At 45.1% G+C, this 23,274-nt stretch overlaps 2 protein-coding genes across 16 annotated transcripts in view; one reads left to right on the top strand and one right to left on the bottom strand.

The window, feature by feature from the left end:
- The window catches only part of LOC127395168 (uncharacterized), a 1,033,854-nt gene that overhangs the window by 14,589 nt on the left and 995,991 nt on the right, over positions 1-23,274 (top strand). The window lies entirely within an intron of this gene.
- Positions 1-23,274, bottom strand: part of LOC127395173 (E3 SUMO-protein ligase PIAS2-like) — a 56,286-nt gene that overhangs the window by 11,446 nt on the left and 21,566 nt on the right. For all 8 annotated transcript variants that reach the window (XM_051641701.1, XM_051641708.1, XM_051641706.1 and 5 more), the window contains exons 3-6: positions 21,926-22,010; positions 21,247-21,297; positions 21,028-21,118; positions 3,397-3,531 (exon numbers count right to left, since the gene is read on the bottom strand). In XM_051641701.1, the coding sequence (XP_051497661.1) occupies positions 3,397-3,531; positions 21,028-21,118; positions 21,247-21,297; positions 21,926-22,010 (362 nt within the window). The remainder of the gene's footprint in view (positions 1-3,396; positions 3,532-21,027; positions 21,119-21,246; positions 21,298-21,925; positions 22,011-23,274) is intronic.

Here is a 23,274-nt window from a genome sequence, read left to right as displayed (position 1 = left end):
CCAGATGCAGGACCTTGCACTTGGCCTTATTGAACTTCATGAGGTTAATATGGGCTCATCTCTCAAGCCTGTCAAGGTCCCTCTTGATGGCCTCCCTTCCCTCCAGCCTGTTGACTACACCACACAGCTTGGTGTCATCAGCAACCTTGCTGAGGGTGCTCTTGATCCCACTATTCATTTCACCAACAAAGATGTTAAACGGTGCCAGATCCAATACTAACCCAAGAGGAATGCCACTCATCACTGATCTCCACTTGGACATTGAGCTGTTGACCTCAGCTGCGACCATGCAGACAATTCCTTATCCACAGAGTGGTCCATTTGTCAAGTCCATGTCTCTCCAATTTAGAGACAAGGATGTCATGTGGGACAGTATCAAATGCTTTCACAAGCCCAGGTAGAGGACATAAGTTGCTCTTCCTTTGTCCACCGATGCTGTAACCCCATCATAGAAGGCCACCAAATTTGTCAGACAGGATCTGCCCTTAGGTAAGCCACGCTGATTGTCACCAATCACCTTATTTTCCATGCGCCTCAACATAGTTTCCAGGAGGATCTGCTCCATGATCTTGCTGGGCACAGAGGTGAGACTGGCCTGTAGTTCCCTGGGTCTTCCTTTTTTCCCTTTATGAAAATGAGGGTTATGTTTCCCCTTTTCCAGTCAGTGGGAACTTTACTGGACTGCCGTGACTTTTCAAATACGATGGAAAGCAGCTTAGCAACTTCATCCGCCAGTTCCCTCAAAAGCTGCAGATGGATCTCATCAGGTCCCATGGACTTGTGTACCTTTAGGTTCCTTAGATGATCTTGAACCTCATCTTCTACAGTGGACAGTTGTTCCTTCTCCCAATCCCTGCCTTTGCTTTCTATGATTTGGGACACGTGACTTCAGCAGTTGCCAGTGAAGACTGAGGCAAAGAAGTAATTGAGTACCTAAGCCTTCTCCATATCCTGGGTAACCAGGTCTCCCATTTCCTTCCAGGAAGGGCCCTCATTTTCCCTTGTCTTCCTTTTATCACTGATGTACCAGTAAAAACTTTTCTTGTTACCCTTGATATCCCTGGCCATATTTAATTCTATCTGGGCTTTAGCTTTCCTAACCTGATCCCTGGCTGCTTGGACAACTTCTTTGTACTTCTCCCAGGCTACCTGTCCTTGCTTCCACCCTCTGTAGACTTTCTTTTTACATCTAAGTGTGTCTAGGAGCTCCTTGTTCATCTATGCAGGTCTCCTGGCATTTTTGCCTGCCTTCCTGTTTGTTGCGATGCAGTGCTCCTGACCTTGAAAGGGCTGCAGCAACAGCTATTTAAACCTGGGAATAATTTAAAAATTCCTCACAATTTCCCTTTCTCTACTTAGTAAATCCATAGGGGTATTTCTATATAGCCATATAGCCATTTTAAAGGCTAATTCCTTTTAAACTATGACTAATGACTGCAGGCACTAGAACACAACAGGTATCACATGTCGATCATCACCTCCTTTATTCTCCTGCCACCTGAAGTCTAGCATGCTTTTACCCCCTTGCAGCTTTCCATGAAGTTTAGATTTGCATTATGAAGAGGCTTCAAATTTATTTTTTTTCTCAGTGCTGCATCCTTCCCCACTTCTCCCTCATGTCACCCAAACTTCCAGAACACTCTTCATTTGTAAGAAAACACACATTGCTCAGATATCCTGCATTATAAATACATACAACACACAAGTATGGTCCAACCAAGCATGTTTGAGATCCATCAAGTCCAGAAAAAGCTGACACCAGCAGCCTGACACCTCTCCACTAAACCCTTCCCAGCAATCTGTCACCTAATAGCTTTCTGAGCAGGAAATTCTACCCCATTTTGCTTTATTTACAACTGCATTTTTAAGTCAACTCAGAGAGGCTGTTTTCATGTAAAAAAGGAATTTCAAAAGAATAAAGATGGAAATATCCTTTAACCAGCTTTTCCTATGAAATAAAAATTGCTTTTGTAAAACTACTTAGTATTACCTTAGTTAGAAAATACAAAAACCTCTAAAGCAAATGCATGTCTAATGCATGACACTAAACTGGGAGGAGTGGCTGACACACCAGAAGGCTGTGCTGCCATTCAGAGAGACTTAGACAGGCTGGAGACTTGGGTGGGAAAAAACCTGATGAAGTTCAACAAGGGCAAGTGTAGAGTTTTGCATTTGGGGAAGAACAACCCCATGTACCAGTACAGGTTGGGGGCTGACCTGCTGGAGAGCAGTGTAGGTGAAAGGGACCTGGGGGTCCTGGTGGACAGGAGGATGACCATGAGCCAGCAGTGTGCCCTTGTGGCTAAGAAGGCCAATGCCATCCTGGGGTGTATTAGAAAGGGGGTGGTTAGTCGGTGAAGAGAGGTTCTCCTCTCCCTCTCTTCTGCATTGGTGAGGCCGCATCTGGAGTATTGTGTCCAGTTCTGGGCCCCACAGTTCAAGAAGGACAGGGAACTGCTTGAAAGAGTCCAGTGCAGAGCCACCAAGAAGATGAAGGGAGTGGAACATCTCCCTTATGAGGAAAGGCTGAGGGAGCTGGGTCTCTTTAGCTTGGAGAAAAGGAGACTGAGGGGTGACCTCATCCATGTTTAAAAATATGTAAAGGGTGAGTGTCAGGACGATGGAGCCAAGCTTTTTACAGTGATGACCAGTGATAGGACAAGGGGCAATGGATGCAAACTGGAGCATAGGAGGTTCCATGTGAATATCAGGAAGAACTTTACTGTGAGAGTGACAGAGCACTGGAACAGGCTGCCCAGAGAGGTTGTGGAGTCTCCTTCACTGGAGACATTCAAAACCCACCTGGATGCATTCCTGTGTGATGTACTCTAGGTGACCCTGTTCTGGCAGGGGGGTTGGACTAGATGATCTTTCAAGGTCCCTTCCAACCCCTAGGATTCTGTGATTCTGTGATGTCTCCAGACCCACAGCCTTGGCACATCTGGTCAGTTTAAAAAGCCTTCTCCAACAGACAGTTACAACAGATACTAAGAAATAGGCCTTAGAATATTTCAGACAAGAATATTTACATAATTGAATTTGGGCTACAAGGAAGAAAGTAGGTTTTTCCTTCTATTTTGTCATGTCTGAACTGTTTTGTATTATTTACACCACAAAAAGATTTTGGTATTTTGGACACGTTTCAGGCAAACCCTAACAGCAGGCTTTCTAATGTGAATTCTATAAGGAAGTCTTTGCCATCTATATGCAAATCTTATGTGTTACTGTAAACTACCATACTTATAGAGTAAACTTTCCTGGCACTGATGACAATTTCAGTCACTTAATACTAAACACTTGGTTTATGCCTTGCCAGCAACATTAGGCAGTGAGGGAGAAGAAATACTAGGAGGTTATTTAGAAAACTTTCCACATCCCACGGAACGTACGGTTTACCTTTCCAATTTCAGAAGCCCAGGAAATGGAAATCTGGTTTGGCACTGCCGATGACAACCTAACTTGAGATGTTATATTCAAGGGGCGCCCAGGTCGCTTCTGTTCGATTCCATTTTTTGGTGGTGGAGTAAATCCCTATGGGAAGAAAGGGCAAGAAAAGTGTTACCAAGTCTCCCTGTTGTACTCAAACTTGCTGAAACAGACTTGTTAGTTTTAAAAAGATCCACGGGAAGCAGTTAAATCTAGAGACTCTCTAGGCTGGAGGCTAAATCCAACACTTACTCTGAGAAATATCAATCTTTCACAGACTAATACCATAAGTCAACCACAATTTTAAAACATTTTTTGTTTTAAAGTGGTCTTACAGAAGTGCTGAAAAGGTGGAAGAGAACACTATTTTGGTCCAGATAAGTTCCCTGGAAAAGTAAAAGGTAACACTGATACTTTGTCCTTTCCCCCCCCCCCCACTGAAAGAGAGTGAAATAACACAAGGACACAGCCTTAGTGACAAAGCAAGTCATTAAGAATTAATTCAGTGTTTCACACCCAGAAAACATTTAATTGATTCTATTTAAGCAACAATAAAGTCTTGTTCCAAGAGTTCCACATCTCCTTGGTGTCTGTTTTGCACCTAGCACCATTACAGCAACAGGCTGTCATCTGTACTCTGCAAAGGTCCCTGAAGAGCTGTAAATGAAGTATCAGGAGCATTTAAGAGCTAATATGCTTTGCTGTTGCCTGAAAAAAATCAAAAAGTAGATATTGTTTGCGCAGCTTTGATAAAGAATTTCATAACCTGGACAGCTTCTCTCTCTAGTTTTATGCACTATATGATGTTTGCAAATTGAATCAGGAGCCATCCAGTTCCCTTTTACTTCTAGGCAAGCACACACTCTCCAGCATATTGTGAGCAGAAAGTACTTGTGCTATGTGAAGGAGAACACAACCAAACTGCAGCTAATTCATCTTGCCCTGTGTCTGTCACTATGAAAGCAAGCCAGACTGTAACATGAACTAAGAGAATCTGTTTTGAGGTCACAGAGACAGCCTGCAGTCCACTCGTCTTAAAAACTCATCCTGCACCAGAAGGACGCCAAAAAAAGATTTCAGTATGCCTTGAAAAGACGGAGACGGGGGAGGGGGGTGGCGAGAGAAACGGGAGGGGGAGAGAGACCAGGGGAGAGAAAGGGGGAGGGCGAGAGAGTGCGGGTGAGGCGGGGGGGGGGGGGCGAGAAAGAGACAGAGGGGTGAGAGAGAGTGGGGAAAGAAAGAGGGGGGACGCGAGAGGAGAGAGGGGCGACAGAGAGAGAGACAGAGAGAGAAACAGAAAGACAGAGAGGCAGAGGCAGAGAGACAGAGAGAGATGGAGGGAGGGAGAGAGAGAGGGAGGGAGGGAGAGAGGGGGAGGGAGGGGGAGAGGGGGAGAGGGACTCAGAGAAGGAGAGAGAGGGACACAGAGAGAGAGAGATGCAGAAAGAGAGATGAGAGATGCAGAGTTCGACCCATGCCAAGGAAGCCTCTCATATAAAGAGTTTTCAGATCAAAATGAATGCTATGCTCTTTTCACTGATGGATCCTACTGTCTTGTAGGTGTCCTGGTTTGAGCCAGGATGAAATAAATTTTCCTTGTATTGATTTTTTTTTCCCTTTATTAAGCATTCTTTTACCTAGTACCAGAGTGTTCCAACTCAGACTGATAAGAGTGGAATGTTTTTGTAACTGCTGGGTCTTCAAGGTCGCACCTTCACTCTGCCGGCTCAGACACTACGGGGAGATCTCTGACCCCCCCCATAGGAGGCTGAATTAGACAGACAGCAAAATTGGCCAGAGATATTCCATTCCATATATCTACATAAGCTCAGAGGAAGGTCAGAGATAACAGAAGACAACTTCCTTCCTGTTTCTTCTTCCCTTTTCTTCCAACCATGGCTGGCGTCCAGGGAGGACTCCATCTCTCCATCACTGTTGACACTTAGGCTAGCGCATTCCTGACCCTCATAACTCTATGCTTTCTCTGGCAGTTGTCTGGGACTTTTTGGGACTGTTCACAGCAAAGGAGAGTGCTGTGGGAGTTGCTGGGGGTGGGAGGCAATAGGGGTTTGCACATTCGTGAACACATTTATATATAATTGTATATATTTTCTTTTATCGTTAGTGTTTAATTAAAGCTGTCTAGTTTAGTTTTCAATCCAGAGAGTCTCTCTCCCTCATTCTCTCTCTCCTTCCCTACCTCGGTGGGAGGGGGAGGGGATCGAGAGCATTGTTGTCTCTGGTTTAACTGGCAATGCTGAGTCAAACCATGACAATTTATTGGCGCCCAACATGGGGCTTGATCTTAAGCCCAGGTTATAAATTCTCACTAATTGGGAGTGTTGAAAATTCCATCTCTGATGGGAGGAATCCCTCTGATAGCAATGGGCAACACTTCTGCTGAATTTAATGACTGACTGAAAACTGAACAGACACTTTCTGCAATTAATCTAATGGAATTTTTCCCCAACATGCAACTGTACATGTGGTATGCAGCCAAGAGCATTCTGCTCTGTGTAGCTGCTCTTGTGATTGTTTTATGGTTTATCAACAGAACTGTAGCCATAATCAACTGTATAATTACCAGCCTAGTGATTATAGGGGTTATGATACTGATCTTTATGAGGCACTGTATGTGTACAGTTACAGTACAATTCCTAAAGCGAACGGAATGGTCCATGTTGGCAACAGCAGTAGCAGGTTCAATTTTACCTCTCCATTTTCTTTCAAGCTGAATCTTCCAGTTCTTGATTTGAATAGCATTGTTGCATTAGGGATGCTTCTGCTCAATGTTTATAATGAGCTGTGGATGCGTAGGGCCAGGTGCTGTTCCACTCACTGCCAATCCCCCACAGGCAATGCTGCTGCCACTGTTGCTGCTGCAACCCGTGATGCTGCCACGACCATTGCTGCTGATACCACCACTTGTACTCCTACAAAACCAGTGTCTTCTACAAGTGCTGTTACAAAAACAACTGCTTCTACAAAGATAAAGTCCACTCCCATTTAAATCAAGGTAGTTCATACTGTGATCAGGAGCAAGGAAAAGGCAAAACGCTCCCCCCTTTACACCCGTTCCTGTCTGAGGCATCCAGAGTTTCTTCAGGCAACGATAGAGACTGAAATTGAGGAAGCAGAGGATTCTAAATCAGATGATGGAGCAGGTACCTCTCAAACACATAAAAAATCAGGCCACTCTAAAGCAGATGGAACAGCAGGCCCTCTTCAATCAGATGACAACGATGACCTTGCCCAGCCTTTCTCTATGAAAGAACTACGCCTCATGAAAAAGGAATTCTCACACACTGATGGTGAGGGAGTTCTTCCTTGGTTGCTCCGATGCTTGGATAGCGGGGCTGAAACCTACAAAGTGGATGAGAAAGAAGCCAAGCAGTTGGGATCCCTGGCCAGAGATGCTGGTATTGATAGAGCACTTGGTAGTAAACTGGGAATTACCACCCTGTGGGACCGACTTCTTTCAGCTGTGAGAGAGAGATACCCCTTGTGGGAAACTGTCCTTTTCTTCCCCACATAAGTCTAAACAAAATGTCTTTTAAGCCAGCGAAGGCCTCTCCTGATTATCCCCAGCAAACGAACTAAAACAGACTTGCTTCTCAAGGACAACTGAACCCAAAACAACAGATGTGGCCCGGGACAGAAAGGATGGACAACAAGCCACCCTGTGCCCCTGGCAGTCACCGCCTTAAAGTGGGGCTCACGGATGCTCATTGGCTCTGGACAGTGACACTGACTGGACAGGTGGGTCAGGGGGTACAAAAGGTGGCGAGGGCAGCAGGTGGGCCTTTTCCCTCCTCCCTGAGGCCCGTTCGGACGCTTCCTGCCTGGGACACCCCCCTGCTGCGGACACTGGTGCTGGGACCCTGCCTGCCTGCCTGCCCCGGGTCCAGCCTGAGCCTCAGCGCCGAGCGTGCCGGGGTCCCGAGCCCTGGGGTCGGGGCCGGAGCCCCCTCCCCGTGTTGCTGCTGCTGGAGAGGAAACCGACGGGAGCTGCACCCGCTGCCGAGAGGCCGCCCCTCCGACACCACGGACCTGCCGTCCTGCCTTCCGGCCACCGACCGACGCTGGACAAGCCGCCGGAGGGTAACATCACCTCACACACACACACACACACATACCCACACACACATATTCCTTTCCTCATACTTGCACACACAGCGGGACCTCTTAAGGAGGACCGGCGTCGGGTTTCCTTCCCTCCTCCCTCCTCCCTTTGATCCTTAATCCTCTCCCTTAAAAGCATCTTTGCATTGCCTCCCTAAAGGACACTTGCTCATTACATACATATTGATATCCCTGGTAGCCATTCACACCTGTATTGTCCCCGAACATCATCCCTCGGTTTGTGTTAACCCTTAATAAACCTATTAGTTTGTGGAGTAAATCTTGGCTTTAGAGGCAATCTCTGAGCGTGGTGGGTTGGGGGGGGGCTTTCTAGCTACCACCCGGAAATACGGCCCCGCGGTGGCCGTTCCTCTGTGAGAGGCAGCGCCGCGTGTGACCCTCGGGCTCATTCACAAACCCCTCCACATTGAGAGGGGGAGTCGCAAAAGTATCCTGACAGCCGGTAGCCCCCCGGTACCGGCTTGCGACATCTGGTGTCAGAAGTGGGATTTCGGGGGTCGTTAGAAGCCCCCCACGCTCTGAAATTGCTTAACTAGTAAAAAAAAAAAAAAAAAAATTTAATTAATTAATTAATTAATTATATAAAAGAAAATGGCTACCAAGGGGGATATAGGTGATGCAGATGCTGTAAGTGCTGGTATAGAAAATGTAGAAAATGAAATTAGTGAGGAAAGCACTGAAGTTCAGGAGGCGCCATTTTCATCTCCCTCTAGTTTTGAGGAGGAATTGCAGAAATGGGCATTTGTGCGTCCCTTCTGGGAGCACCTCAAGAGGCGCGGGCACGCTCTACAGAGGGAGCAGTACAAACTGATTTACGATGCCTACATGGGGGGAGACCTCAGTAGACTAGCAAATTACATCATGACTTTGGAAGATGGTACTCCTCTGTCTAAAGAGCTTAAAAAGGAGATTAAGAAACATGGGCTTGATTTCATCAATGCCCGAAATTTCTTTATCCTGGCCATGGTGGTGCAGCAAGCAAAGGAGGGATTACAGCAAAGAACTGAAGGGTTACAGCGAGAGAATAAAGAGTTGCAGCAAAGAATTGAAGGGTTGCAGCAAAAACCCGAAGAGTTGCAGCAAGAGATTGAATGGTTGCAGCAAGAGATTGAAGGGTTGCAGCAAGAGAATATAAAGTTGCAGCAAAGAATTGAAGGGTTGCAGCGAGAAATTGAAGGGTTAAGAAAGCAGGGAAAGGAGAGAACTGGTGCCACCCTGTCTCACTTAGGTGATAAATGGGGGGAACTTGCTAATTGTGAGGATTCCTCAGGTTCTGGTAGTCAGGATACTGAGGTCTTGGATGACTTTAACACACTAAAGAAATGTAAGCCCGTAAACTCTGAGCAATCAGATAGGAAAAGTGTGAGTTTTCATTTCGGGACAGAAAAGCAGCGCCCGATTTTGGAATCAAAGCCACAGCCGCAAGAGCAGCAAGCCCCCGCACAGCTGCAGCCCCCCCTCTCCAGGGAGCAGGAGGAGGGACTAAGGGCAGATTTTAGGATATTACACGAGGCAGTTAAGGACTTCATGACACATAACACTCAAAGAATTAGCAATTTGGAGATGGATATTCACCACAGCATTCGAAGGATTGGTGAATTGGAGAAATATGTCCACCGACTTCCCATAAATAGGGACAAAGTCCCAACTAATTTACCTTCTCACTATACCGGTTCTGAAGATGAGGAGGAGGAGAGAATAGAGCATAAACAACTGCGCCCGGTTATGAGAACGACTTTTGCTCTTGATGAAGATACTGGTAGGAAGAAAGAGAAGGTAGTCAAGGAAGTAGCTTACACACCATTAGAATTGGCACAAATTAGAAAACAATACAGCAGGCGCCCATCTGAGACAGAAGCTGAATATGTAATGAGAGTGTCCCTCACAGGAGGAGACGAGATCAGATTAAGTGAACAAGAAGCTAGAGGGTTCTGGGGATCTGGAATTATTCTAACGACTGGAGATGGGGGACACCCCTGGTCCCTAACCCAGCGAGCAGCTTTCTTCGTTGGCTCGACTGATCCCCTTAGCAGAGGAGAGCCGAGGACCCTGCGGGGGGGCTATTCTAACATTTTGGACAATGTCCAAAAGGCTGCTGCAATTCAAATGATTTATGACCATGATTTAGTACCAGATCAAGAAAGTCCTATGAATCTTCGAGTGAAACCAGACAGAATGAAGGCCTTAATCAGGGGGCTCCCTCTGTTACTTAAAGAGGCAGCCGTGAAAATCAAACTTAGAATCGAAAAAGGAGATCTGTGAGGATTTACATGGTCTGATTTGGCCAAAGAATTGATAAAATACGGCAAGGAATATGAGGATACATCTGATTCTGAAGATGTTCCCAAGCCTTCTGCAGCCAGACAAAAGACTCGACCCTCCTATGCTGATGTGGCTGCCAGGTCACCCCGGGATCCTCCTAAGCAGCGGGAGAAATCACGGGGTGACTGGACAGTCGTGGATAGATCTAGAAACAACAGAAAGCCAAACATCACCCATAAAAGCCAGTACCCTGAAAACAAAGGTGCTTCATCTCGAGGTGATGACAAAGGGCCCTACGCTAAGCTTAAGGAGGAAGCCAGGCATAAAGGTATCCCATCGAAGCTTTTGTCTCAGGATTATTCTTATCAGCTTCTGAAAGACCTGGTAGAAAGTTGGCCTACACGGCCCAGCTCAAGGTCTAATTCAAGAGACAGATCCAGGGAAAAACCCAACAAGTCGGGAAACTAAATAGCCCTCCTTCTGCCAAGAAAAAGAAATCAAAAAGAAAGAAAAAGAGACGGGGGGGGGAGAGGAAAACCAAAATTTTGACATAGGAAATGAAAATGATCAACAGAAAAATGACAAACAATCAGGCCCTAAAGCTCCCAACCCTCCAAGAGATTGGCAAAACGTACTACGATTAGTTCAAAACAAAAATGGGGACTTGGAGCTTACTTGTGCTGTTGGGCCAAGACGCTATCCTGTAACATTTGTGGTGGACACAGGAGCACAGATTTCCACGCTAAAAGCTGATGTAGCTGAACAATGTGGCATTAAACCAGCTAAAAAGCCAATATATGTAAGTGGAGCATTTGGTAACTCTGCTTTACAAAAAACAGCTAAAGTCACTTTAAATCTACCAGGAGAGGAAGAACCGATTCGGACTGAAATGATTGTGGGTGACATTCCTTACAATTTGTTAGGAATGGATGTTCTCTTGGGCCGAGCGTGGAGAGATGAGAACGGTCGCTACTGGAATTTTGGCACACCCACACTAAAGCTGAGGTTGCTACAACGTGCTCCCCGTCTGCCACAAAGCAGGATCACAAATATTAAGCAGTATTCCATTCCTGTTGCTGCTAAGGAAGGCATCAAAGAAGTCATTTCTGATCTAAAACAAAAGGGCATTATTGTGCCCTGTCATTCACCATTTAACTCCCCAATTTGGCCTGTAAGAAAACCCAATGGTAAATGGAGAATGACAGTCGACTACAGGAAATTGAATGCCAATACAGATGCACTCACCGCTGCTGTACCTAACATTGCTGATCTGGTGTTAGAGATCCAGGAAGCAGCACACCCAGTGCTGGCCTCCCTGGACATAAAGGATATGTTCTTCCAAATCCCTATTGATCCTGAGGACCAGAAGTATTTTGCCTTCACTTGGGATGGGGTGCAGTACACTTTCACAAGGTTGCCCCAGGGATATAAACACTCACCCACACTAGCTCATCACGCGCTTGCGTGTGAACTGGAAAACATTCCAGAAATCAGAAATAATTCCAAGGTAAAAATCTATCAATACATAGATGATGTGCTGGTAGGGGGCCAGAGTGAGGGGGAGGTAAAAGCAGTTTATGATGCTATCATCAAGCATCTCACTGATATGCAAATAGAAATCCCTGAAGAGAAAAAGCAACCTCCATCCCAAGAGGCAAAATTTCTGGGAATAAGATGGAAAGGAGGGACCTGGAATATTCCTTCCGATACTTTATCTTACTTAGGAGAGATAAAGGCACCCACCAATAAGAAAGAACTACAAGGGATATTAGGAACCTTCCAGTATTGGAGAAAGCATATCCCAGACCTATCCATCATAGCACGTCCTCTTTTTGATCTATTAAAGAAAAATCGTCACTGGGAATGGGATCAGTCTCATGATGAGGCCCTTGAACTGTTGTTATTGGAGGCGCAGACATACCAAACTCTGGGGCCCCTTCACCCGGAGGATCCAATAATAATAGAGTGGGGGTTTTCAACCAGTGCCTTATCATATCATTTTTGGCAACAGGGACCTACTGGGAGTACTCGACCAATTGGCTTTTACTCTCAGTCATTGAAAGATTCAGAAAAACGATATTCTGTTCTGGAAAAGGGATTGCTAACAGTGTGTACAGCACTAAAAGAAATCAGCAAGATCATTAAAAAACAAAAAGTAATTCTTCGAGGCCCCTTCAAGGTAGTTAACCAAGTACTGTCTGGAAAGGCCCCTCCAGAAGGAATATCCCAAAAGGGTACAATCAGAAAATGGTATAGTCAAATTGAGTACTATTCTGGACTGTTTCAACTTGAAGAAGGCCCAGATAAACAATTGAAAATCCAGGAACAAATTGAATCTACAAATGAAAAGGATTTGATAATGAAAGTTCCCAGTCCTATCAAAGAAGCCCCAGAATATAGAAGTGAACTGGTTAATGCTTGGTTCACAGATGCTTCATCCCGAAGAGAAGGGAAAACTTGGTTGTTCAAATCTGCTGCAGTTAAACCTGCCACAGGCGAACAAATCATAAACCAAGATAAAGGCAGTGCCCAAGTGGGAGAATTGGACGCTGTTCTTAATGTTTTCCTAAAAGAAAAAGCCTCCAAGGACGCTGTGTACATTTACACAGACTCCTTTGCGGTTTTTAAAGGCTGTGTGGAATGGATTACTTTCTGGGAAAGTAACAATTGGGAAATTAACGGAGTGCCTGTCTGGCATAAAGAGAAGTGGCAACAAATTCTGAAAATTGCCAAAAAGAATCCTAATTTTCATGTAGGATGGGTACCTTCACACCAAGCTGCTCTAAAAGACGAAGCCAGTAAGTGGAATAACTATGTTGATGAGCTAGCTAGGATTGATGTGAAGGAAATCCGATCAGCTATCACAGAAGGAGAAAATCAGGAATGGAAAAGATTGCTCGAATGGCTTCACTGTAAGAGGGGCCATTCAGGAATCCTTGATCTATACAAAGAGGCACAAGGCCGGGGATGGCCTGTTACCCGTGAGCAATGCAAAACAGTCATCTCCTCATGTGATCTTTGCAAAATTAGACTTGGGGAACATCCCCTAACAACTGACACTCTGCATATCAGGGAAGGAAAACCCTTGTGGTCCACATGGCAGGTGGACTACATCGGTCCCTTCCGAAGATCAGGAAACAAACAATATGTCATTGTGATTGTGGAGGTGGTGTCAGGATTGACCTGTGCCGAAGCTGTTTCTAAGGCAAATGGTGAAAACACGGTTTGCTTCTTAGAAAAGGTCTTTGGAATTCTACCTAAACCCACAAATATCCAATCTGACAATGGAACTCACTTCACCTCACACCTTGTACAACAGTGGGCTAAGAGGGAAGGTATTCAATGGACATTTCATGTCCCATACTACCCACAAGCCAATGGAATAGTGGAACGCACTAATGGGTTAATTAAAAGCCTTATTCGCCCACAGGACTCGAAATGGGATGAAAGGTTAAGGTATGCAGTCACTACTATAAACAATAGGTGGGGGGTGAATGGGTGCCCCCGCCTGAATGCCTTTTTCCCTGAGTTACCCACTCAAGATCACAGAAAAAATAAAAGGTCTTTTAAGCAATCTAAAACTCCTCTCCATCCTGGACAAATTGTCCTGGCAAATTTGCCACACATTGGTAAGGTCAAGCTCACCTTACAAACACCGGTGAATTCAAATACATGGGTTGCATCTGATTTAAATGACAAGCAACACAAAATCAGTACAAGGTGGATAATTCATGTTGAGTAAATCGGTGTTTCAGTTTTGTATGTGTGTTTGTATCTCTGTGTATTTATGTCTAATGATGTTAATCAATATATTGCAAAGCATGACAGCTTAAAGAGCCAGAGACATCCTGGTGGCAGTACCAGGCCTGATCAACCTGCTACTGGACTCCAGAGGAGCTACTTTGTGACCGCTGTGGGACTGATCACCCCATGGCCTAAACAAGGTGCTCTGTAATATTGTCTCCTTCTGTACTTGCCTTTGAGTTGCTGCTTGCAATGTATTATCTTGGATGGAAATCAGAACATTATTACAAAACTCACTGAAGTGACAAGAACTTGATTTAAGTTTGGGAATTCCCTAAATAATCTATTTCTCTTTTCTTTCCTTTTTTTTTTCCCAATAGAATTGAAAATTGAGTTTGTGTTATAATAACTGCAATTATTCTATTCCTAGTCTTGTACCCATGTGTAGCCAGCGTTATGTCCTTCCTGCATGAACTGTGCTCGAGCAAGACGACTTCACTCAAGATTCCCAGTGATCGAGTCTGATACTGCAGCTGGGATTCAAGGGTGAATGATAATATAAATGCTTTCTTCTGGTTCAATAATAACCATTGAACAATCTGATGACTGCCAAAAATAACAAGAGTTTGACATGTTGATAAGAATGTGGTTTAGACTAGATGATTGGTAAATCTAAGTGTCTTCAATGTGTGTATAACTTATTTGTTAAAACTAGTAATAATTAGTGATCATAGAGCTTTTGAAGATATGTTAGATTGTTAGACATGTGATTGTATATACTTATACTATATGAGAATTGTTCCCTTGTCCATACATATGTGTATCCCAGCCAACACCCACGGAGGGTGAGGATCAAATGTGGAGGAGAAGGATTTGGGCAGGAATCCAGATATAATATACATTTGTGCACATAAAACTTAACTCTACACCTTGCTGCCTTAAAAGCCACGGGGTGAGATGTGGGAAACTGTCCTTTTCTTCCCCACATAAGTCTAAACAAAATGTCTTTTAAGCCAGCGAAGGCCTCTCCTGATTATCCCCAGCTAACGAACTAAAACAGACTTGCTTCTCAAGGACAACTGAACCCAAAATAACAGATGTGGCCCGGGACAGAAAGGATGGACAACAAGCCACCCTGTGCCCCTGGCAGTCACCGCCTTAAAGTGGGGCTCACGGATGCTCATTGGCTCTGGACAGTGACACTGACTGGACAGGTGGGTCAGGGGGTACAAAAGGTGGCGAGGGCAGCAGGTGGGCCCTTCCCTCCTCCCTGAGGCCCGTTCGGACGCTTCCTGCCTGGGACATCCCCCTGCTGCGGACACTGGTGCTGGGACCCTGCCTGCCTGCCTGCCCCGGGTCCAGCCTGAGCCTCAGCGCCGAGCGTGCCGGGGTCCCGAGCCCTGGGGTCGGGGCCGGAGCCCCCTCCCCGTGTTGCTGCTGCTGGAGAGGAAACCGACGGGAGCTGCACCCGCTGCCGAGAGGCCGCCCCTCCGACACCACGGACCTGCCGTCCTGCCTTCCGGCCACCGACCAACGCTGGACAAGCCGCCGGAGGGTAACATCACCTCACACACACACACACACACACATACCCACACACACATATTCCTTTCCTCATACTTGCACACACAGCGCGACCTCTTAAGGAGGACCGGCGTCGGGTTTCCTTCCCTCCTCCCTCCTCCCTTTGATCCTTAATCCTCTCCCTTAAAAGCATCTTTGCATTGCCTCCCTAAAGGACACTTGCTCATTACATACATATTGATATCCCTGGTAGCCATTCACACCTGTATTGTCCCCGAACATCATCCCTCGGTTTGTGTTAACCCTTAATAAACCTATTAGTTTGTGGAGTAAATCTTGGCTTTAGAGGCAATCTCTGAGCGTGGTGGGTTGGGGGGGGGCTTTCTAGCTACCACCCGGAAATACGGCCCCGCGGTGGCCGTTCCTCTGTGAGAGGCAGCGCCGCGTGTGACCCTCGGGCTCATTCACAAACCCCTCCACATTGAGAGGGGGAGTCGCAAAAGTATCCTGACAGCCGGTAGCCCCCCGGTACCGGCTTGCAACACCCCTACAAGGGTGACATCGAATGGTGCCGAAGCAGAACACCCACTCTTGAGAAAACCATCACATATTTGAGAGAAGTAGCTGTGCGAGAGGTGATCTATGATAAAGATGGACTTACAAATCCTGATGACTTTCTGTGCGACACACAAATGTTCCAGAGGTTTGCTCAGGCTGTACCAGCAGCGCATGGCCATATATTCTCCTTTATGAGATGCTTTGATGACGAGGCAAGACCAACTGTGCATGAGGTGGCTTTCAGAGCACAACAGTATGGAGACAAGATCTCTGATCCCCATCAGTTCCACACCTCAGCCATTGAAAAAATGACTGACAGAAAGAATAAGATGCCAAACAGATGGGGAGGTAAACTCCAGATTCTTCCTAGAGACAATTGGTCTCATGTTGCAGCCATTAACAGAGACATCCTGCTATGAGAGAGCAGCAAGAGAAATGGGACTCACTTTGACGCCACCTGTGGTCTCTCGAGTAATTATTTTAAAGAGGACATGAGAATCTGGGAGAAGAGACCCACTGATATTCTCCAGATATGCGTGCATGAGCTACTAAACAAAAAAAAGGTAGGAGATGGTTCTTCCAGGAAGAAGTCTACACCAGTCTACACTGACTGGTCCTCCACACAGGATGGTGCTTCAACCTCAAATGCTCAACATTAGTGGTGCCCTGCCTCCAGCCAGGGGGAGGAGAGGGACAACAGAGTTTACTGGACTGTGTGGATTCGATGGCCTGGCACATTAGAACCACAAAGGTATAAAGCCCTGGTGGACACTGGTGCACAGTGCACCCTAATGCCATCAAATCATAAAGGGACAGATTCCATCACTGTTTCTGGAGTAACAGGAGGTTCTCAACAACTGACTGTTGTGGAGGCCGATGTGAGCCTCACTGGTAAGGAGTGGCAAATGCACCCTGTAGTGACTGGCCCAGATGCTCCGTGCATCCTTGGCATAGACTATCTCAGGAAAGGATACTTCCATGACCCAAAAGTAATCTAAACCGCCCCTGGTGCAACTTGAGGCCATTTCCTCTTGTCCTGTTGCTTGTTATTTGGGAAATGAGACCAACACCCACCTCGCTACAACCTCCTTTCAGGTAGTTAGACAGGGCCATGAGGTCTCCCCTCAGCCTTTTTTTCTTCAGACTAAACAACCCCAGTTCCCTCAGCTGCTCCTTGTAAGACTTGTTCTCCAGACCCTTCTTTGGACTCACTCCAGCACCTCAATATCCTTCTTGTAGTGAGTGACTGTAAGGGTTATGCCCCTTACCACAGAAAATATGTCTCCCATAAAACTATTTCAACATATAAGGGAGACTGAATGGACACCGCTCCTGCGCAGTGTCTGTGGCACCAGGAACCAGTCAAAACCTGAGGTGCGGGTGTCTTGCAGAGGGGGGCCTACCTGACTGCTTGTGGGTGGTCTGTTCTGCTCCAGGACTCGAGATTGGCTGGGCCAGGGCTGGCGTGCAGATGGCATAATACATTGCAGCACCTGAAACGGTGTGCTGTGTCACCCTAACCTGGACAGAAGTCACCGGACAGCAGGGGGGGGCTTCTGCCTCTGTTGAAAGGAGAACGGAAATCACTGGTAGCCTACGGCACGCCACTCTGCTACTGCCTGCCAGATTTTCGTGGGACTCGAGGGGCTAAATAAAGGCTGAAATCTTACTGTTCTTTTAAGAACAGAGAGCCGAGATCCTTGTCTGGTCCCCAAGAAGAGACGAAGAGCCGCCCGAGCCGGGGCCGCACCGCGCCTCTGCCTGCAGCCGCCGGACCCAGAACCGAGCCGGAAGGAGCACCGTGCCGGAGCCCAGCCTAGCCGAGCCGGGAGGAGCCGCTCCGAGGGAGCCGCCCAAGCCGGGAACCGCCGCGCCGACGAAGCCGGGGGTGGAGCCAGGGAGCGCCCGAGCCCCGAGCGCTGCTGCACCGCTGCCGCCCACGTGGTGTGTGTCTACTGCCTTCCAGCCCAGGAGCCGTCACTACTGCTACCTTCAACGCGCCAGGAGTGTAAGAACCCCATCCGCAAATCTTCCCTGCTTTCCTGTCTCTATAGAGTTCACTCCCCATTCTCACACGCACAACGACGACCCCAACGGGGGGGAACTGCGACGCACTCTAAATCACCTCCTTTTATCATAACCATCTTCCTTCTTTCCTTTGCAGCCTATCAGTGGCTTGTATTATATTTACATTTGTACACCCCTGTTCTGTTTATAAATTATCAACATATATAAACCCCTCACTCAGTGTCCTCATTCCCTTTTTGAGCAGGAGTGTGTACTACCCGTGGGGGGGGTTTCAACAGGTATCAAGTAAAGCCAAACGGGGGAGGGGGAAGTTAACCACTCAAACCCCCCTTTTTTGTTTTTGAACCCTTACAGTGACCCAAAAACTGAACACAGTATTTGAGGTGCAGCCTCACCAGTGCTGAACACAAGGAGACAATCACTTCCCTAGTCCTTCTGGCCACACTGTTTCTGATACAAGCTAGGATACCATTTGCCTTCTTGGCAACCTGGGCACACTGCTGGCTCATAGACAGCTGTCAACCAGCACCTCCAGGTCCTTTTCCACTGGGCAACTTTCCAGCTACTCTTCCCCAAGCCTGTAGAGTTGCATGGGGTTGTTTTGACCCAAGTGCAGGACCCAGCCCTTTGCCTTGTTGAACAATTGGCTTTGGCCCATCAATCTAACCTGTCCAGGTCCCTCTGCAGAGCCGCCTTATACTCAGGCAGATCAACATTCCCTCCCAACTTAGAGTCATCTGCAAACTTACTGAGGGTGCACTTAATCCCCTCATCCAGATCGTTGATAAAGATATTAAACAGAACTGGCCCCAATACTGAGTCCTGGGGAACACCACTTCAGTGTTTTATCCAGCAAAGAGTACACTGGTCTAGGCCCTATGTAGCCAGTTTCTCCAGGAGAATGCTGTGGGAAACTGTGTCAAAGGCTTTACAAAGGTCCATGTAAACAACATCCACAGCCTTTCCCTCATCCACTAAATTGGTCACCTTGTCGTAGAAGATCAGGTTTGTCAAGCAGGACATGCCTTTTGTGAACCCATGCTGACTGGGCCTGATCACCTGGTTGTCCTGCATGTGCTGCATAATGGCACTCAAGATGATCTGCTACATAACCTTTCCCAGCACTGAGGTCAGACTGACAGGCCTGTAGTCTCCCAGATCCTCCTTCTGGATTGTAGGAATACACTGTGTTAACATGAGTTGGCACAACTTGAAGCAGTACATCTTTGAAGTTTCTGTTAAGAATTGCAGCCAAGGATATGACCAAAAATAATTTACAGACATCTGCAGATGCATTAACTGCTATACCAGGGAAAGACAGAATAGTACTCACTTAAGAATTGTACAAGTTGGCAATAGAGGTTGGCATCACCAATTTAATTACGTAACACCAACACTCCTGAGTTGGACAATAGTGGTCTTTGAGACAAAGAAGTTATCTTACATTTCCTGCAACAGAAAGGAACCACCAGAGGGATGCAGACAGTGACCAAATCAACAAGAAATGTTTGCAGGAGCACTCAGACTGAATATATTAGTCATTCAGCTCATACTGAAGGAGAGGAAAGGAAGCTGCCAAGACAATAGTCATTTATTTACTTTCTCACCTAAAGTTTCTGCTGAACAGATTAAAGAATCATCTTATGATGTGCAGGAAGAACCTACAGAATTTAGATCTAAAGCAAAGCAATAATCCAAGATTGCAAACAACTTTTACTACGACCGTGACACATTATGCACAAAATGGATAGCATAACACAGCACAGCAGGGCATAAACTACATCAGCAAGACTGGCATTTGCAGAAAATACTGACCAGGAAACATATGAAAGAAATCCTCTTACATGCTGAAGACAGACAGAAGAGCAGTGATGCGGTGGTTAAAGAAGTAGGGGAAAGAGAAGCTAGATAGTCTCATTTAAGCTGAGTAGAGACAAAAAAGCAGTCATGGTTGCATTTTGCAAGAGGGAGAGTTCATGACAACACATCTGACACACCAAGAAGGTGACAAACATTTTGAAAGAGGTTTCACAACTCTTCTCTCCACACAACATTGTTCCAAATGTGCTGCTGAAAAAAGCCCTCTGTACTACAACTTTTTCCATCTTCTATAGCTTCCAGAACTAGCTCAGAATGGGCTGTGTAAGAGCTTCTCTCTGTTCTATTATTCCAGAGATTTTTAAGAACAACAAAATTGCTTTTCCCTTTTTGTATATATTCAAGCCTTGAGGTTGATATATGTAGTTCTTTCTCTAGTACAAGCTATAGTTAATTCTGGGTTAAACAGTAACATATACTAAACAATATTCAATATTCCAGGTGTAGCCAAAAGCAGTTATAAAGGTTTGTGCTTTATATTGTATTAAGATTTACATCCTCCTTGGCTGATGGACCGTGGACCTGGCTATAAGACAAGTGCACAGTCATGTCCTGAGTTGAACCAATACCTTATAAGGGATAATCAGGGAAGGGGATACTCCCCAGAAGACCACCAGAGAAGACTGGAAGAACTGGTGCAGGCGCAATATGTTTTGAAATATAGCCAAAAGGATGACTTAACATGATGATGTAGCCTCATACATGTGTATCAGTTAGGTGGGATTTTGAGTAATATTTCTGCATAAATCTCGCTACCCTTCTCCTGGCTGGTGTGTTTGATTTGTGGAAATTCCACTGAGCACCCAGGACTGAATAAACGCAATATCTCTCTTGTGTGTGAGGATTGGCTTTTTTGCACACCAGGTGATGAACCCACATTTCGGACAACAAGGTGACCCTGCCTACATGCTAACTTTTGCAACATCAAACACCAGTAAAGTGTATGAACTGCCAATACTGTTCTGTTCCAGTATCAGTAAATGCTAGGAACCCTAAAATGTGTCTATTCTTCACCACCACAATGAATTCTGCTCTAACCAGACAGATGCAGAGTATTGTACAAACTTGTGCATGAGAAAGTGATACCATTCCTTCATAACAAGGAACTCAGGCCAATCACACATATAGATAGCTGAAACTGCAAGGGCTACTACCAGTAGTGAAGACCTATGAGGAGGATTCCCTATACAGACACTGGTTTGTTTTTTACATATTTTATTGTATTAACTACAACAGACGAGGTTTGCTATAGGTGACTAAAACAATTAATCCATGCAGTGGCTGTAACATGATTAATAGTAGTAATGCCTATCTCACACAGCAAATGTACAAACCATATGCCTAACATTAGTAACAAGAAAACTTTGAGTGATAACAAACAGCTTGACTGTTTTATCAAGCTAACATTACAGAACACATACCACAAGTCACAAAGAAGCCACAAATATGTACAAATAAACTTACCGGCAATGGAAACAGCTTCCCATTTACTTTAATGCACAAACTACTAGGGTAATTATCTTCTTGAGGGCAGCTCGTCTCTGCTAGGCATAACCTATATCCCCAAAATGAGAAAGCATCATTTTCAAGTGTCATCACATTCATATGTCCCTACAAGCATCTAGACTTACATTACATTAACCAATTAAGAAGTTATAAAAGAAAGCACTATGAAAAACATACCTTATCTGAACTTGAACTGTATAATCTCTCCTGCCCCCTGGTAAGAAGTCCCTGTGACAAAGAGAAAGAAGAGAAATACCCATTTAGACAACAGATCTCATATTCCAGTCATATGCAGAAAGAACTTGCACACCTATCCCAACATCACTGAGCTTTGCTCTTAATTTTTCTTTTACTGAACTATGAACAAGTCTTATGAGTGACACCTGTTCAGCTACTGCAGGTTAAGCAGGACTTGAGGATCAACATCCTCTGTCAAGAGCTTATAGTAACAATAAAGTATGATGTTGCCAGAGAGGAAAAATCCCTATGAATTCTTTTGGCTTACACCATGGGTTTTGCAACAACATGAACCCTGGGACAAAAGATAACAGCAGCCTTCCATTCCTGCAGCCAGGAAACATGCAGGGAAGAAAAGCTTACCACCTCTCTAAATAATCACCATTATTTGGAGCAGGATAATTGTCAACTCTTTAGTGGTGTAGGATTTACCCCAACTGCACATAAATTCTGCACACAGTAGTTCCCGAAGAAAACAAAACAGATAAACTCAGCATAACTTCCATGAGGATTGTTGCTCTGTATCTGCAAGCTTATGCAATGCATAAAATGAACCAAAATTCCACACTTTCTCCTGAAATTTTGCAGAAGTTTACCTACACTATGCCACACTTCTTACCTGGAAATACAGATTTCTCTGACCTGCTGAGGTGTTAAAGCAAAGATAAAAAACTTCTCTTGGAACCTCTGAATACTGCTCTGTACTAGAAAAAAAGAGAGACGCAAAAAAGGTTTAACCATGGTGATTAAAATATTTTATTAAAACAGGATCTGCAATTGAGTTTTTCCTGGAACAAGGCATAAGTCAATATAATCAAACTGTGGTTGAACTGCATGTAACCATCAACAACAAAGCAATGGAAAAAATCATTCATTCAACTATATTCAGATGGCTCAATATCACATTACACTTCAATACTAAAGAAGTTTGGCAAGCAGTGTTATAATCCTTTCTCCCAAGGGAGAAAGGTTCAAACACACAACAAAATATAACACTGGATACCTGACAAAAAGAGTACCAGAGAAGATGTTTAAAGCTATTTTAACGCACTACGAGAACATGCACCAGAAGTTATTAGTGGACAGCTGAAAAACTACTCAATTCAGCAACAGCTAAAGGTAACTAGCCTTTGGGGAGGAAGGAAGGGAGCATAATCCCTAATGCCAGAGAAGCCAGCTAAACTTCATGTCTGGGAATTACTCCTCAGTAGCATTTGGCAAAAAAATAAAATAAAATACCACTTTTGTATCAGAATCCTACTTGTCTATCAGTGATGGGGGGTAGCAATATTTTAGTATTAAGGGTTCATAGCATGTAAATGTTACTTTTCTACTTACTTTTGACTTAGGAAGTTAGGCCAGGCTTTGTGCAGCCTGATCTAGTGTGGGGTGTCCCTGCTCATAGTAGAGGGGTTGGAACCTGATGATCTTTAAGGTCCCTTCCAACCTTAACCATTCTATGATTATGATTCTATGAAAGTTTGATCTGAAATAAAGGTAGACTGGACTTGTTCAACAGTTTAAAGTAACCAGCAAGGAGGAGAAATGCAAAAATAGCACAACTAAACCATGCAAATTTGGAAGAGCTAGACTGTCTTGTACACTGTGACATTCAGAAATTATTATCTCTATGCCCAGAAAATACAAAAAGGACAAAAACACAAAATAGAACCCAGGTGGAACGAACACATCCCCCAAGTTCCTCAAACAATTCAAAACAGTTACATTATGCATATATGTGCACACACACACCATAGACAGTGTTAGAAATAAAATGTAGTGTTGTTTTTGCATCCTAGTGTTAGAAGCATAGTGTTTGGTTTAGTGTTGTTTTCACATCCTAGTATTAGAAGCATATTGTTGTTTTTTTTTTTTATATATACCCAAGTGTTAGGAATATAATAGTTTGTTTAAGAGAAGTGAGATATCTGCACATTCCAATGACACCTGGAGTGGTTTACGGTCCAA

This window comes from Apus apus, chromosome W (genome assembly GCF_020740795.1).
Source record: "Apus apus isolate bApuApu2 chromosome W, bApuApu2.pri.cur, whole genome shotgun sequence".
Taxonomy (NCBI): domain Eukaryota; kingdom Metazoa; phylum Chordata; class Aves; order Apodiformes; family Apodidae; genus Apus; species Apus apus.
This window is presented reverse-complemented; position numbering and strand designations above follow the sequence as displayed.